Source organism: Ictidomys tridecemlineatus, chromosome 6 (genome assembly GCF_052094955.1).
Source record: "Ictidomys tridecemlineatus isolate mIctTri1 chromosome 6, mIctTri1.hap1, whole genome shotgun sequence".
NCBI lineage: Eukaryota > Metazoa > Chordata > Mammalia > Rodentia > Sciuridae > Ictidomys > Ictidomys tridecemlineatus.
This window is the reverse complement of record NC_135482.1, coordinates 117,149,634-117,166,887: the sequence shown is the minus strand read 5'-3', so window position 1 is coordinate 117,166,887 and position 17,254 is coordinate 117,149,634. Positions and strand designations below refer to the sequence as shown.

The 17,254-nt window shown below is 35.0% G+C and overlaps 1 protein-coding gene across 25 annotated transcripts in view; it reads left to right on the top strand.

The window, feature by feature from the left end:
* The window catches only part of Cdk8 (cyclin dependent kinase 8), a 220,935-nt gene that overhangs the window by 89,570 nt on the left and 114,111 nt on the right, over positions 1-17,254 (top strand). For 10 of the 25 annotated variants that reach the window (XM_078015573.1, XM_021721269.3, XM_078015572.1 and 7 more), the window contains 7 exons: positions 620-763; positions 3,450-3,519; positions 4,263-4,335; positions 7,112-7,209; positions 7,926-8,004; positions 8,126-8,284; positions 10,743-12,032. In XM_078015573.1, coding sequence (XP_077871699.1) covers positions 620-763; positions 3,450-3,519; positions 4,263-4,335; positions 7,112-7,209; positions 7,926-8,004; positions 8,126-8,284; positions 10,743-10,868 — 749 coding nt within the window. In that variant the 3' untranslated portion in view covers positions 10,869-12,032. Of the gene's footprint in view, positions 1-619; positions 764-3,449; positions 3,520-4,262; positions 4,336-7,111; positions 7,210-7,925; positions 8,005-8,125; positions 8,285-10,742; positions 12,033-17,254 lie in introns of those variants that run through there. The other 15 variants (XR_013423247.1, XR_013423245.1, XR_013423243.1 and 12 more) reach the window with 6 other exon arrangements.

Genomic DNA, 17,254 nt, shown 5'->3' with positions numbered 1-17,254 from the left:
ATACTTTGAAAGAAAAACTGTTTAAATAGAAATACTGTTCCATTAGAATATTGGAGGTCAGACATTATCTTTTTCTTCTTGGCATAGTACCTTGCTAAGACCTTGTAAATTAACAAGTAAAGAAGATAAAGAAAAAATCAGTTTATCATAAAAATTTGTGCCTGTTGTTTTTAGCAGGTGCCCAATTTGGAAGGTCATTTGGGTTTTCTGTTTAGTTTTTGTTTAGCTTTATTTGTTTATGGTTGTCATGTCCCATGTGGAGTTTTGTATGCGTTTCATATATAAGGCAATGTTTGGGGCATTTAAAACTCACCAGAAATCCAGCTAATAAATTTTATTTGGCTTAGAATAAAGTCCCTAGGTAGGATTGCAGTATAGTATGAAATGAAAAATTTGGGTGGGTGATATGGGAATATGTATTTACAAACAATGTTCCATGGTATTTAGTAATTACATTGCTTAGGAATTAATATGACTTATTAGGGAAGAAAAAAGGAAAAAACAGCTCCCCACCAAAATAAAAATGCATTTTCTTTTGGAAAGAACCACTTTATTTTCCTACTTTTTCTTTTTTCCTCCCCCCCCTTTTTTCCTTTTTTTTTTTCTTTTTATTTTAAAGATATTTGGGCTATAGGGTGTATATTTGCAGAACTACTAACGTCAGAACCAATATTTCACTGTCGGCAAGAGGACATCAAAACTAGTAATCCTTATCACCATGACCAGCTGGACAGAATATTCAATGTAATGGGATTTCCTGCAGGTACACAATATGTTTTTGTTTTTGTTTTTAAATCACTGTTATTTGATCTTAGATATCTTCATTGGAAAGGTGTATATTTTTGGCTGATGAAAGCTGCTCTTACTCCAGTCTTAGTTTTTATGACTGCATTTATCAAAAATTTGTAGAAATAACAAAATTTGTAGAATTCACATATTAACATGAAATTATTTTCCTGAATTTGAGGAGTGTTTTTGTTTTCTTTTGTTTTACTTTTTTGTTCTGTTATTTGATATTTTAAATGATAAAATATTTGCAGTATCTATATTAAAAAGATGCATTTTATTCTTACCAGCAGAAACTCCAAAATTAATGATAGAATTTTTTTCCTGGCAGCATTTAATGCTGCTACTACTTGGCATTTGAATATAAATCTTGACAATTATTTCTGTGTAGAGCACTAGCACAATCACATTATATCAAGTAATAGTATATTTGCTCTCTAACCTTTGTCAATAAAAATATTCTTTAAAGTAATCTGTTAGAACAGTCAGAATATGGGTATAAGTCATATTACTACATGACAAATTAGCCTACTCTTTTTTTTGTAGCAGGGAGAAAATTTATAGATGTCCCATCCTCAGCATTACATCTTTCCAACTATATCCATACCCTGGTTATATCCAAGAATGGTAGTTCATCAGTCACTGAAAACTGCTCACAGGGCCAGAATAAGGAAAATTTGTTTAAACACCAAAAATAATTTTGGCTAGTCAAATACTGAATAGAATTATATATTATTAGGGATATTCCTCAGGTCACTAATACTCAAGACTAATACAGAAGTATCTGGAAGTTTTATTCCATATTTCTTCTTAATAAAGGTATCAGTTATCAATAAATGAAGAGTAACTATTTAGATATTGCCATTTTTTAAAATTGTTCAACAATTTTAGAAGACCACTTTTTATGATAGGAATTTTACTTATTCACTAATTATTTACTGAGAACCTACCATGCATCAGACACTATCTTAAGTAGAAAACACTGATATTGATATAGCAGATGTGATTGGAATTTTCATTGTATTGCTATAAGTAGAATGCTTTAAAAATGGTTTTGGTTTGAGTAGATAGAGAGGAATAGCCTTTTCTTGGTGCTTGTAAATTTGTCTATTCAGATTTCTGAGGCCTACAGGGAAAGGAAAGTGGTGAGGGGCTTGAGGGTGCTGAAGGTCTCTATCAGAGATGCTTTTTAATGCAGGTTCAACAATCAATTAAGGTAGGCTCAGTTTCTAGGAGGCCTTGAAAGGCAAGGAGCCGAGTTTAGATCTGATGAACAGATGAGTGAGAATCCTTAGTAAATTCTTGATTATCAGAGACATGACTTATGTTCTGTTCTAGAAAGAATAGTATGGCAGTGGAATGTAAAAATTAATTGAAGAGAAGTAACTGAGGTCAGGAAACCACCTGCTTGTTATAGCAGTCCCATAGCCAGAAAGTGATAAGGAAGGTGCCTACATGACAGATATATCATTTTTATAGGAGGTATGTAATTGAGAGAAAACTAGAAGATTACGTAAATATTTCTTGCTTTAAAAGTAGGCAAATAAAGAAATTGTAGCAAGAAATAAAGTTAAGGAGAAAATTCCATTCAGGAATTCAAGCATATTTTTAGTTTACATTTTTATGTGATGATGTCTAAGTAGCAAAAACCCTAAATTCAAAAACAAACTTCTAAAGGCCATTTGAAAGCTAAAGGTAGTGCTGGGGCTATAGCTCAGTGGTAGAGCACTTACCTAGCATGCGTGAGGCCCTGGGTTTGATTCCCAGCCTGCCAAAAAAAAGACCCCTACACCCCTCTGCCCACCAAAAAATAAATAAATTAAGGTTCTATTAGCTGTCTGGTACAATGCTGTGCACCTAGTGGGCTCTCAGTAACATCCCACTGACGGTAAGGGAGAAGACAAGTTATCTAGCATGTTGGAGCAACTCCAATACCAATAAAATTAACCAAAACATATTTCATATCTCAGGTTGTGTTGAGTGATAATATTGAACCACCCAAGGTGCCAGCTGACTTGTTAATCCATTAAGTCCCCCAAGTTTCAATTCTGTATATATTGCAGTAAAATTGACACATGCATTAAAGTAGGTTGGAAATCAAATCTAGAGCTCATATTACATTAATATTACTATAATATATTATCATAAGTATATGTTATGTACTTATGTTATATGTTATGTATTAGTTTTTATGTATGTTCCACTTCTGGGATGATGGGACAAAAATGGGGTAATATAATAGTTGTATCCCACCCTGTTTTGCAAACAATTACTGCTTACCTTGATTGCTAATGGAAAGCAATGTGTTCAATAAGGTGAAAGGAGGGCTATACTATTAATGAGGGGTGTATTTAAAAGCCACAGAGGTAGGAGGGATTTATAACATTGCTTCTGAATGATAAAATTGAGGCAGATTATAGTAAAATATACAGAAAGTAGACAGTTTAAAATTTAAATTGTAAGTAGAGATATCTCAAGCCATAAAGGAATCACAATGTATATTTACTATTCAAGATGTTTGCTGTTTCTGAGCATTTATTTGAAGTCTGGGCTTTCAAAAAGGTTTAAAAGTAAGGAAATGTAATGAAATGGAGATAACCTTTGTTAAAATTCTTAACAGTAGGAATTTAGGCAACATAAAAATATATCAATGTATTTCACAGATAAAGATTGGGAAGATATAAAAAAGATGCCCGAACATTCAACATTAATGAAAGATTTCAGAAGAAATACGTAAGTTGCAAAGAAAATGGACCCTTTGTTGATTCTTTTCTGGAATACTCAGTATAAAATTGAATATTCAACGTAATAGATTACTCAACATAAAATTACTCTAATAAGTAACTGTGCTTAGTCAAATACATATTTTTCATGATGTTAGTCTTCATTTCTTAAGATATTTAAGTGATACTATAGTGACTAAAATTATTGGCTGATTTGCATATGAGAAAAAGATTAAATTCATTACTACTTTCTGGAAACTCAACATTAGTTGGAAATGTCAAGCTAAAGAAGTGAGATTAAACAATGTTGCTAAGAGCCACTAGCCTATCCATGTAGTTGTGTAGTAATTTTAATCAAGTTTTACTAAGAGAAGAATGAATATTTCAATATTTCATTTATTTACAATGTGAGTCCAACAATTGGGAAAGTCTAGTTCGTAAAAATTATATTTTGAACTTACTGGTAAGGTTAAGTTAAACTTTTGACCGTGTTATTTAAAATAATTGTTAAAATATAATTTATGTGAGAAAATACTGTTCAGTATGTTACTCATGAAATTGTTTTGCATTTAATCATTGGTATTCATTCAGAAGTGACCAGTGTGGATACTGAATGAAGTACAAAATTGATGTAATGCTACTTTTAATATTATATATCAGTTTTGATCAAAGAAATTCTGTTTGGAAGGATCTTAGGCAATTTAAAATTAACCTCAAATCTAATGTAAATATTTCATAGTATTTCTCTTTCAGGTACACCAACTGCAGTCTTATCAAGTATATGGAAAAACACAAAGTAAAACCAGATAGTAAAGCATTCCACTTGGTAAGCTTTAGATAACAGTACTAATGAAATGAATTTCCCATGTTTATCTAGTAGCACAAACTAAGGCTTTGTTTGATCCATTATATAAATTATATAAAATAACCATATAGGTTACTTAGCTGTTAAGAGTTCTTTAATGATACATGGGTGTTGTTTGTGCATACCAATAAAAGCATCAAAACACTCACTTTTCCAAACTCATATCTGGCTTGACAAACTAATGTTTAATCCCATTAGATTTTTATAAAGGTAATGATTATAACAAGTCTGTCAAGAACATTTTTTAAATTATTATTATTTTCTATCAGTATTTTAAAATTTCATAAAAGTACCGAACACTCCCTCTATTCAGCAATAACTTCTATAGGTTATTTTGCATTTAATCTCTTGAAAGATTGATTATAAAATTTTTAACTCCTAAGATATCTCTGATAAACTTAAGTATTAGAAGTTCATTGCTGTTATGCATTATTTGCTTTTTCTGGAAGAATGTGAGAGGTGGCATATTTATCAGTGTGCAATGAAGAATTATCTAGAATCTAAATGAATCTTACTAGCAAGGTAATTTATGACAAGATTATATTTAACCTAAATATGTTCACAATGAAATTTTCATTGCTACACTGTAATAATTGATAATGGTTTTCAGTTTTATGTTTTCAAAAAAGGGTGTATAACAGGTTTATAACATATACAAAAGGGATTTGGAGAAGCAGATTCTATTTTGCTTGACTTAAAATTCTTCATTCCTTATTCCCAAGTATTTTTAAATGAGTTGTTTTTGTTGTGGTGGTGGTGGTTGAGTTTTTTGGTTTTTTTTTTTTTTTTTTTTAATTGTAGATGGGCACAATACCTTTATTTATTTATATGTGGTTTTGAGGATCAAACCAAGTGCCTCACACATTCCAGGCAAGCAGCCTACCACTGAGCCACAACTGCCCCTTAAGTGGGTTCTTTAACCTTAAAAGGTTTGAACATGGCTTTATAGCAACCAGGTTTGATGGCAAACATTTCTTTTATTTCTGCTTTTTCTTCTCTTCTGCTTTTGCTTTCTATATCTTCTACTTGCTATTATAACAAGTTGTATTTTATATATTTCATATTTTTTCAACCATTTAAAAATCACTGCTTAACCTGTCATGTTACCAGTATATTTTTTCAAATAATGGTGTATATTCTAATGTACTTACAACCATACCCAAATTAGCAAGTTAAAGTTAGATTCTTCAAAATTATTTAATGACTTATTGTGGCAAAATGATGACAGTGATGCTAGACTGAAAGTCATGATTTGGAGGAATTACTTTTATTCATCCATAGTCCTTGCCACTCATTGTAGTCTGAGGTGACTGTCACTACTATCACCCCTGAAACTCTTGAGAGAGATACACCTTCCTGATAATTTGTCATTTTTATTGGGGTGACCTGTCTTTAAATCTTGAGTGGGCCCATCTGAAAACTCCATTATACTCCCATTAAACTGCTGGAAATTGCAAATAGCAAATCCAAGTTTTCCCTTTCAACTCTTAAGAATAAAATTGGGCTTCCATTGGAATATCAGATCATTAAAATAAAATTTTAATCTCGCCATCCCAATGTTTTGTCTGTTTTTAAATAATTTATGTCCTTTTAACCTCTAAACTGTTATTTCACATTAAATCTCAATGTGTCTGTTAGTTCACTGGCTTTCAAAATGTGGTTTCAGTCCAGCAGCTCACACATTACCTTAGGAACCTATTGAAAATGCAGGTTCTTGGGCTTCTGCCCAGATCTGCTAATCAAAAATTCTGGAAGCAGGGTCCAGCAATCTGTTTACAGAAGTCTTCTGGGTGATTCTACTACATGCTAAATCTGAAAAAACTATAATAGCTCAAAGAGTATAAATTGTGAGACCACACAGTTTACAGTCACTTACATCAAATGCTAGACTCAAATATTCTAGTTCTTGGAGCCTTCAATTAACTATGTTTTAACTAAAATAGAAGACTGAATCTTCATATTTGCGTGGCATTTCTTTATGTAACAATAATAATTATAATAGCATTTATATTTATAGTGCTTTCTTTATGGCAGACACCATTATAATTGCTTTCTATTTATTCATTTAATCTTGAAAATAAACCTATGAAAGTAGGTACCATTTTTAATTTCCATTTGACAGATAGATTACAAAGAGTTGAAGTAACTTGCCCAATGTCACTCCACTAATATTTTGAACCAGGCAATTTATTTCCACAGTCTCTACAAGTTGTGTGTTACCATATTTATCTAGACTAGTCTGACACTATTCAGTAGAACATTTTACGATTATCTCCACTGCCCAGGTAGGGTAGTAACTAGCTACATTTGGCATTTGAAATTCTGACTGTATAACTGATTTTTAAAAATTTAATTCCATTTTACTTAAATTGGATCTAAATCTACATTGTTACATATGGCTAGTGTATCATTTGTGTTAGAACAATGTTTCCTTTTTTAGTCTTATTATAAATTGGGTAAAGCAATTTAGAGAAGGAAGGAGAAAAGATCATTGGTTTAGTTAGACAAGGCATAAATGTAGTTATTCTTTGGATGAGAATCAAAGGAAATAATATTAGAATTACTATAATTTGAATTGCTGCATTAAACAATAATTAGGATTTTCTCATTGTTAATTCAGCAGTAATAAATATCGTCTACTTTGTGGTATCATTCCTCAAACAATATTCTTTCTCATATGTGTTAACAGGTAGCTATAAGAACTAATAAGTAATGTTGTTATGATTTATGGTTTCAGCTTCAGAAGTTGCTTACCATGGACCCAATAAAGCGAATTACCTCAGAACAGGCTATGCAGGATCCCTATTTCTTAGAAGACCCACTTCCTACATCAGAGTAAGTGATAGATTTATGAATTTAACAGTGTAATGGCATTTTTTAAAGCTTTTTTTCTTTTAGTTGTCAACCCTAAGTTGCCCTTTCTCTTTGATGGAGACACAAGGAAATCCTTATGACAAGCAGAAATTGAGCTCTGCTGATTGAAGTGTCACTTAGGAGCTTTATGATTAAGAGGACTTCCTGTTCTCTTGCTTTATGAAAGGTAGATCATGTTCGTTTCAGCAGTAATACAGTTATTCAGTGACAGGGTTGATTATGCATGCTGTAATTCCTTTAGACTCACTGAGATGGCTTATTGCCTGCAATTATAGTTTTGTGTTCCAAAATCACAAATACTGTTCCCAAATAAATTTGTTTTCCCTATACTATCTTTTATTTTAAATATAGAAGGTAGTATTAAAAAAAATTGTCTTTAAACAGTGACAAATTTCAGCTGGAATCTGTATTTTTGTTGTAGTAATAGCAGAGTAAGTTTTGGGTAAAAGAAGAAAGTTGAGTCATATTGGATGATTATTGATAATTTTTATACAAAAAAGACCATTATATGGCCTGCTATAATGTCACCGATTGGAAGAAAAATTCATTTTGTCATAGTTGCATGAAAGGTACTTATATTTGCAAATGTGGAAACAGAGTTCATCTCATATTAAAATAAAATAAGTGAAGCATTTGAGATGCCAAATAGCATACAATTTTTTTTTTCTTGTAATCAGTGTTTTTGCCGGTTGTCAAATCCCTTACCCAAAACGAGAATTTTTAACAGAAGAAGAACCTGATGACAAAGGAGACAAAGTAAGTATTAAAGTACAAGTTGGCAGTGTTGTATTCTTGACTGCCTTCGTGACATTTCTGATGTGGCTGTATTTTGTTCTCCTCCTGAGTTGAACTTTGTTTTTCTGTTTAACCAATTGAGAAGAACCAGCAGCAGCAGCAGGGCAATAACCACACTAATGGAACTGGCCACCCAGGGAACCAAGACAGCAGTCACACACAGGGACCCCCGTTGAAAAAAGTGAGAGTTGTTCCTCCTACCACTACCTCAGGTGGACTAATCATGACCTCAGACTATCAGGTATTTAAAATTTGTTTTGTATTGACCTTCTATGTCAGTGTTTGCAGAGGGAACTTGTGACATTTGGAAAATGAGTTGTAATTGAGAAACATTGACTTCTTGTGTACATGAGAAAGTACACTATTACGGAAAAATACTGTCAGTGCTATCATAGGAACGGTAGACTTTTAAAACAGGCATCTTGGAATGATACCTACATCTTAAGCCATTATTTAATTGTGTGATATTATGTAAGTGATACAGTACCTCCTAGCTTTAGTTCTTTCCTCTACACAACGGGCCTAATAAAACCTAACTTGGAGTTGTCAGATTAAGAACAATGTATTGCATCCCAGTCTAGTCATTTCTGGGAAACCTTGAGTAAATGATTCAAGTGTTCTTAGTGTTCTTATTTGTAGAATATAGATAATGGTAAATTGAGGTTGTAGGGAAGATTAAATTGGAATATTGCATGGCTCAGGCACAGTGGCTATCCTGACATAAGTGCTTAATAGAGGATACCAAATAGTTTTGAAATCATTTTTATTATTATCGCCATTAAAATTCTTAGTATTTAGAGTATACAGTAAGTACTTCTTTGGTGGTGGTGCCGGAGGTGCTCTTAATAATAAGAACAGCTTATTGAGTACTTATATTACTAAGTGCCAGCTTTATCCTTAAGTCATTATACTCTAGGAGGTAATGTTTTATTATTGCCATTTCAGGAGACTTAAGGCTTACCTCTGCAAATAGCTTTCACAAGGTCAGCCAGTAAGCTAGTGGTAGAACCAGGATTCAGATTGGTTGCCTACTTGTGGGTCCATCCTGTCACTTTCTTTGTGGAAAGACTTGTTTTCAAAATCATAACCACCTTCCTTTCTCCTCAGTTTATTCTCATCATTTGCCAGCTAAACTGGAAATAGGAATTATACTGAAAACATAATCAATTAGTTATTTACCTACAAAAAGATTACAGAAATCTAATGAAACTGGTTTAAAGTTCAGTACTAAACATTACTGCACTTCTAGGATTACTGAAAACATAACCAATTAGTTATTTACCTACAAAAAGATTACAGAAATCTAATGAAACTGGTTTAAAGTTCAGTACTAAACATTACTGCACTTCTAGGATTAGGTATTTAGCTCTTTGCTTTAGTTTAGGAGAGGTCCCACCTGTCACACCACAAATCTTTGTCTGCCTGAGTTGTGACCCTCTCCCAGTAGGGGACACAGCAAGGCATCTGTGGATGTTGGTATTCCATTATCTTTTTGCTCCCCATCTGGAAGGGAAGATTGCACCTCTCTTGGCTTAATGCCCTTTGCTTCTGAAACTCAGAAAATGATGTTATGCTTCTTTATTGGTGGTGGTTTTGTGGGTGATTTCAAAAATAGTATTTCTAACTATAGTTTCCTGTTTCCTGGTCTACTCTTTTAAAAATGGTTTTTTTTTTTTTTTTTTTTTTGCTAAGTTAGCAGAATTTAGAATTAAATGACTTACTGAATTTGCTTTGAAAGAGAGAAGTAATACAGTGTAGCTAATTTGTTATAGTGTTTGTCTTAGAAGCTAATAGTATGAGAGGTGCAGGAAAGAAAATAGTAATATACCAGATCAAAAATTGAACACTCCATATCACTATTCTTTCCCTTTATGCCATTTTTGGAATTGAGAATATCACTCTTCTTATATTTCAATGATTATATTTGTACTTGTCTATATAAACCTATAGCAGAAAAATAAGATTGAATAATTTAAACAGCATTAAAAATATTTCAGTGCCATTGAAATTGATTCTCTGGTACCTTTTCTTGTCATAATCATTTTTATTCTTTAGTTATATATGGGTATTGGGAATGATTTCTGTTGAAGAAATGAGCATAGCTTTTCTTTTTTGTTTTTGTATTTTTGTTTGTTTGTTTTTGGTGGTGCTAAAGATTGAACCCTTGGCCATGTGCATGCTAGCTAGGCAAGTGCTGTGCCACTGAGGCACATGCCCAGCCCTATTTCTATCTTTCTTTCTTAACTTCATTCAGGCCAGGTTTCCCAGACTGACCTTGAACTTGGAATCTTCCTGCCTCAGCTGGAATTACAGGGGTGTGCTACTAATACCAAGCCTGGCAACTGTGAATTTCTTAATGTATACATCATTAAACTCATGTGGAAACATCTCAAGCAAATTAGTTATTGTTTATCAGGTAGACACTAAGCATATTAAAAGGAATTACTACTGTAGTAAAACATTTGCATAGCATAGTAATAAGATTCAGCTTATTATTACCTATGCAATATTTCTGACCTGATGTTAGAACAATTTGGGTTTTTTGTCATTTTAATTCTAAAGTTACTACCTAGCACAAAACTTTTACATCCTTACTTCTTGAAACATAATGACACTTCAGGCACACCCCAGCCTTGTTGGCTTGGGACCTAGCTACTCCTAAGCACCTGAGTCACATTCCTCCCTCATCTCCTTTCCAGCGTTCCAATCCACATGCTGCCTATCCCAACCCTGGACCAAGCACATCACAGCCCCAGAGCAGCATGGGATACTCAGCTACCTCCCAGCAGCCTCCACAGTACTCACATCAGACACATCGGTACTGAGCTGCGTTGGAATCTTGTCAATGCACTGTTGCTAATGCTGCAGGACTGACTGTGCAGCTCTCCGCGGGAACCTGGTATGGGCCATGAGAATGTACTGTACAACCACATCTTCAAAATGTCCAGTAGCCAAGTTCCACCACTTTTCACAGATTGGGGTAGTGGCTTCCAAGTTGTACCTATTTTGGAGTTAGACTTGAAAAGAAAGTGCTAGCACAGTTTGTGTTGTGGATTTGCTACTTCCATAGTTTACTTGACATGGTTCAGACTGACCAATGCATTTTTTTCAGTGACAGTCTGTAGCAGTTGAAGCTGTGAAATGTGCTAGGGGCAAGCATTTGTTGTTGTATGTGGTGACTTATTTCAGTGTAACAACATTATCTGACCAATAGTACACACAGACACAAAGTTTAACTGGTACTTGAAACATACAGTATGTTAACTCAACAAAATAACCAAGACTCAAAATGAGATTATTTTGGTACACCTTTCTTTTTAGTGTCTTATCAGTGGGTTGATTGGTTTTCTACATTAATCAGTGTTTTTTGACCAAGAACATTGCTTGGTTTTTTGAAAGTACAAAAAGCCACATAGTTTTTTTCCAGAAAGGTTACAAAACTCCCAAAGATTAATTTCCAACTTCTAAGTTTGTTTTCATTTTCAATCTATGACTTGACTGGTATTAAAGCTGCTATTTGATAGTAGTAATTAAATATGTTGTCATTGATATAAACCTGTTTGGTTCAGCAAACAAACTAAAATGATTGTCATAGACAGTGTTTTATTTTTCCTGTTGGTGTTGCTGATTTGTGAGCATGCTTTAAGATGAAAAAAGCATGAATGATAACTTCCTTTAAAAGGTGCGGCATCCAATTCAGATATTTTGTCCTGATTTTAAAGCTGGTTGGTGTAGTGCTATTAAAAAATTTTTGTTCAGTTAATTTTTCTTTTTTAACTTGTTCGCACGTTGTTTAGGGTGCCCTTACTTCAGCAAAGGAGAAGGAGTAGGAGAGCCTTAGAATTTTTGAGGGAAAAAAAAAACCTATAACATACAATGTACTGTATCAAACTATTTTACATGAATGACACAAGTATTCTGAATAAAAAAAATTGAACATTGTTAAAAACAAGGTGTTATGTAATAAATTTATTTTTCATAAATCAAAATATGGAGTGACCTGTACTTTTTTATACACACAAAGGGCTTTTTTTGTTTTAATTTTAAAATGTGCCTTAACCAATGGCCTCTGAATAAATCTCTTAAGTTGTTTTTGATTGATATCTATATGTTCTGCCTCCATAATAAACTAATGTCTGAAGTCTTAGATATGGATTCTTCTGTTACGCTTAGTATTTGAATGTAAGTTGTTAAATACAGACACCTCCCTAACTGGAAGGTATCTTTGGAGTAATACCTAAATCATTCTGTGTCATATTGTGAAGGACTTGACTGTTAATCCCAAATAATTATTTTTCCCCTTCTTGAAGACAAAATATAGAAGATTAAAAATAATAACAATTGTTATAATGGTTTTTTACTCAAAATTCAAACTCATTCATATAAAAACATTCTAAAAAATTTAAGAACTAAAGAATCATAGTACTGATAGACTCTACCATAATAGTAACATTTTTTGTTTTGTTGTTTTAATACTGAGGATTGAAAGCAGGACCTTGCACACATTAGGCAAATGCTGTACCACTGAGCTACACCCCCAGTCCCATGGTAATATTGGGGAGCCGAATTCTTGTTTCCATTTGATGTCTTTCTGCTCCAATTTACGTAGACACTGCATAAATCTGATTGTGAAGCTTGCCTGCTTAGAACCCTCAGAAGCTCCCTATGACTACAAAATTAAGTCAAAGCCCTCCAAGTTTGGCTGTCAGTCTTACCCATTACCATGCGTTCTTATGTCCCTTTCACTCTTAATTGTTTTCTGATGTTCCTTCCTGCCCAATTGCAATGGTTTTTATGCTCAGTGAATTTGAGAATTATCTGTGTCACTCCTAGGTTCTAGTCTCATAGGTTGCTTCAGTAGGGTTAGGTGGAAACATGGATTCCTCATTCTTGAAAAGCTTCCCTAGTTGGTTCTGTGTAGCAGTCTGAGAAATGTGGTGTGGTGGCTCATGCCTATAATCCCAGTGACCTGAGAGGCTGAGACAATAAGATTACAGGTTTTAGGCCAGCCTCTAAATAGCTCTTAATTTTGTAGTCACAGGGAGCTCCTAAGGGTTGTAAGCAAATAAATAGCTCTAAAGCCACTCACCTCCAAACTGGTCAAAAGATTGAGCCAAACAGTAGCATTTAAGAGGCTTGGAGAGAGGGCTGCTCTCTTAGCAGCCCATCTCCTCTTCCTACTTGAATTTCCAAAAGCAAAACTATATAACAAATTTCACTCCAAATATTAAGAGTGCCTAAGGGCTGAGGTTTCTGGTGTCTTTACTTTCTCTATCCACGTTCACTCCCTGATTGATCCTATCTAGTCTTGTGGCAATAAATAGGATTGTGACCACTGAATTCACACATCCAGCCTGCTTTCTCCCTGAGCTCCAGGTTTCTATATTTAATTGCATCTATGTCAGTGACATCCACTTGAACACATCTGCCAGCATTCTCTATCCCACTCCACAGTTTTTTTGTACATAGCACTTATCACATGACTAGTGACATTTTTTGCTAATTTTGTTTCTTCTCAGAGAATGGAAGTTCCCTGGGAGCAGAGTTCTGTTCCATCTCAGACCTTGCTTCTATACCCATATTTGTTTTGTAGGTGATGTCATCCAGGCTTATAACTTTGACAAACTGGCCAGACTCGCCTGTTGTGTCTGACTTAATACTTCTCGTTATGTAGACTGATTGTATTTTTACCTAGATTTGGCAACTGCAGGCTCCAGCCTTTAGCCCCCTCTTCCTCCAGACTTAATCATGTGTATGACTGGATGCCTACCCTTCTAGCAGTTTAGGCCAGGCAGTAGCCATGGTGTCATCCTCTTTCACACATCCTGTATCCATTCCAGGTACAAATCTTGCCAGCTTTTCTTTTAAAATACAAAGTCTGGGTGGGGATGTATTGTAGTGGTGGAGTTGTGGCGAGCACTTGCCCAGTGCACAAGACCCTGGGTTCAGTCTCCAGTGCCACAAAAAAGTAAAAGGAAAGCTGGGGAATGGGACAGAGAATGCTGGCAGATCTGAGATGGCCTCTTTTGGGATGCTTTGGATTTACAGTGGCATGAAAGCCATAGCATTCAGTGGAGAGTATACTTTGGAATTTCAAATTTGGATCTTTTCGTGGGCTTGTGATATACAGTATTGTCCTCTCTGGAAACAGTGGGCAACACAGCAGGAATAGTCTAGAAAAGAGCTCACAATGGCTTGGGGCAGGATGGTATGGTGGTAAAGAAAGATTGATGTGGGATACAGATGCTTCTCAACATATATGGGAGTACATCCTGATAAACCCATCATAAATTGAAAATGTCCTAAATGAAAAATGCTTTGAATCCACCTAATCTACTGAACATACTAGCTTAGCAGAATAGCACACTGAAGAATAATCATAGTTTCCTCTTGTGATCATGAAGCTGAGCCTCTCCTATAACCTCCCGCCTACTTCCACCCTTGCCCAATCCCTAGTCTTCTCAAAACTGCAGCCTGCATAGGCTTTTTAACACTGAAATCATGTCACTCCTCCACTCTCATCCCTTTAATGCATCTGTCTCACTAAAAGCCAGGTCTTTACTGTGCCCATTGAGTCCCTGCACATCGGCCCCCACTTTTTATTTGCTTACCATCCTCTATTACTCTCCTCTCCATCTGCTTTACTTTAGTTCCCCAATCCTTGCTGTTCCTTAGGCCTGCCAAACACATCTTGTCTCAGGCTTTTACACCTATTGTTCCCTCTGTGGCTTCCTCAAATGTTCTCCCCAGCAAGGTTCTTGGCTTACTCTCACTTCTCTCTGTTCTGCTCAAATCTTACCTTCTCAGAGACTCCTGTTCCACTTCATATCAAATGGCTGCCTATGCCTGCCTCCACACACCAGCACTCTTTCTTCCCTTTGCCTGCATTACTTTCCCAGGCAGCATTAGCATCAATAACAAGAATACCCATTGGCCATTTTTCCTCTCCTACCAGAAAAGAGAGGCATATTTATTTACTACAGTAGTCCTGGCAACTAGAAGAAGGCCTTAACAGAAGTATACATAATGAGTGAATGAATGAATGGACTTTTTGGTATCAGACAATATCTCACACTGAATATATCCAAACAAGAACTTTATTTCTCCTGGAAAATGTTTTATTTTATTTCACATCTAGGTACTCACAAAACAAGGACACTTGATTATAGAATATTTTTGAAAAGATGGAAATTAGTTATATGCACATTTTCCAAAATACTTGTAATCTAGTAAAAAGCCCCTGCCTTATCCTGACTTCATTCACATTTATCAGTGCTACAATTTGTTTTTCTATCTACATATTTCATACTTCCTTTTTTGCCTTTCACCTTTAAAAACCCTCAATCATAGAATCCGTATTTTGTTCATCCCTAAAATGAAAAAAAATAACTCTTGAAAATTGTGATGCTAGCCATAATCCATTTTTTTATTGTCACTATCAAAGTTTTTATTGGTACATTATAATTATACACTATAGTGGGATTCATTATGCCATATTCATACATATACATAACATAATTCAATCTCATTCCTCAGTACCTTCCCTCTTCCTCCCCTTAAGCCAGTTTTATTGCTTAAAAAACAAATTCCTGCTGGGCGTGTTGATGGCATGCCTGTAGTCCTAGCAGCTCAGGAGGCTGAGGCAGAAGAATCTTGATTTCAAAGCCTGCCTCAGCAAAAGAGAAGTGCTCAGTAAGAACTTGTCTGTAAATAAAATATAAAATAGGGCTGGGGATGTGTAACTCAGTAGTCAAGTGCCTCTGAATTCAATCCCTGGTACCTTGACCCCCCCACCTCGCCCCGCGACCCCCACCCCGAAAATTCCTGATTCTCATTAGTCTTGGAAACACAAAAGTTCTTCTTCATTTAGTAACTTAAGTAATGAACATTTAAATATTATTTGGCCTTTGCAACAGAAAAATGAGATAGCTGCAGTCTACTTTGTTTATCAGACCTAGATAATGCTTCTTAAAAATTACAGCCCTCTTTTTTTCAACTTGTTGAAAAGAATTAAAGCCTTGCAACATAATGGAATATGTATTGGGTGGAGAGGGAGAGGGAAAACAAAACAATTACAGTTAGCATTGCACCCCCCCTCAAAAAAAAAGCTGTCGTAAAATTTGGGACAGTTAAATTGCAAGGCATGATAATACCCTGGCAATATAAAAAGATAGGTGAACACTGCTAAGGTGGGCCTCATAACCTCTAGAAGAAAAAAGATTTCAGTAATAAAAATCTAAGGCTGAACACAATAAGAACCACTTCATCCATCATGGCATGATTTCTGTTATAGTTTGGATACTAGGTGTCCCCTCAAAGCTCCTATGTTAATGCAGGAATATTCAGAGGTAAAATGATGGAATTAGGAGGTTGTAATATGACTGTAGGCAGATGGGGCATGACTGGAGGGGGTCACTGGAGGCACATCCTAGAAGGGTTCATCTTCTCTGCAGCCACTTCCCCTTTCTCTCTCCATTTATTGCCTGGTCACCATGAGCAGAGGAGTGCTCCTCCACCATATCCTTTTGCCAGGATGTTCTGCCTCACCTTGGGCCCAGAGCAGTGTGTGAGCCAAAATAAACTCTCTCCTCTAAGTTGTTCTTGTTAGGTGTTTTGGTTACAGCAAGGAAAAGCTGACTAGTATGATTTCCAAAAGATTTGGTATGCTCATCCTGAATTACTTTAAGAATCATATATATGAATTAATTTAGGTCATCATCAGTACAAAAACGGTCAACCTATTGGTAGTAGTCTTGCCACAAGAATTCAAATGGTACCTAGAAATCAAATAAAGGTGAGACAACTTTTATCAACAGTTGAGGTGTCAGAGAGCAAACACTATGATAGATGTAGGAGGTTTTAGGAAGTTTCCTCTTCTTAGGATTTAAGTTTTTCATTCATTCTTTGTTTCATTCCTTCTGTTGCATGCCAGCAATATGCTAAGCAGTGCTTTATGCATTGTAACTGCACAAAGCCTCCTGTACATTGTATCTGACGGATCAACAGTTAAGTTATATAGGTTACAAATAACAGTTATCACATAATAAAAATCTATGAACAAAATGAAGTAAAGGAGAATGTTTTTGAGGACCAGTTTTAAGGTCGATCATCAGAAGATTCCAAAAAAGTGATATTTGATTTGAGACTTGAATGCAAAAATACTTGAAACCTGTGAAATGTGAGCAGAAGAGCTTTGCACACAGGAGGATCG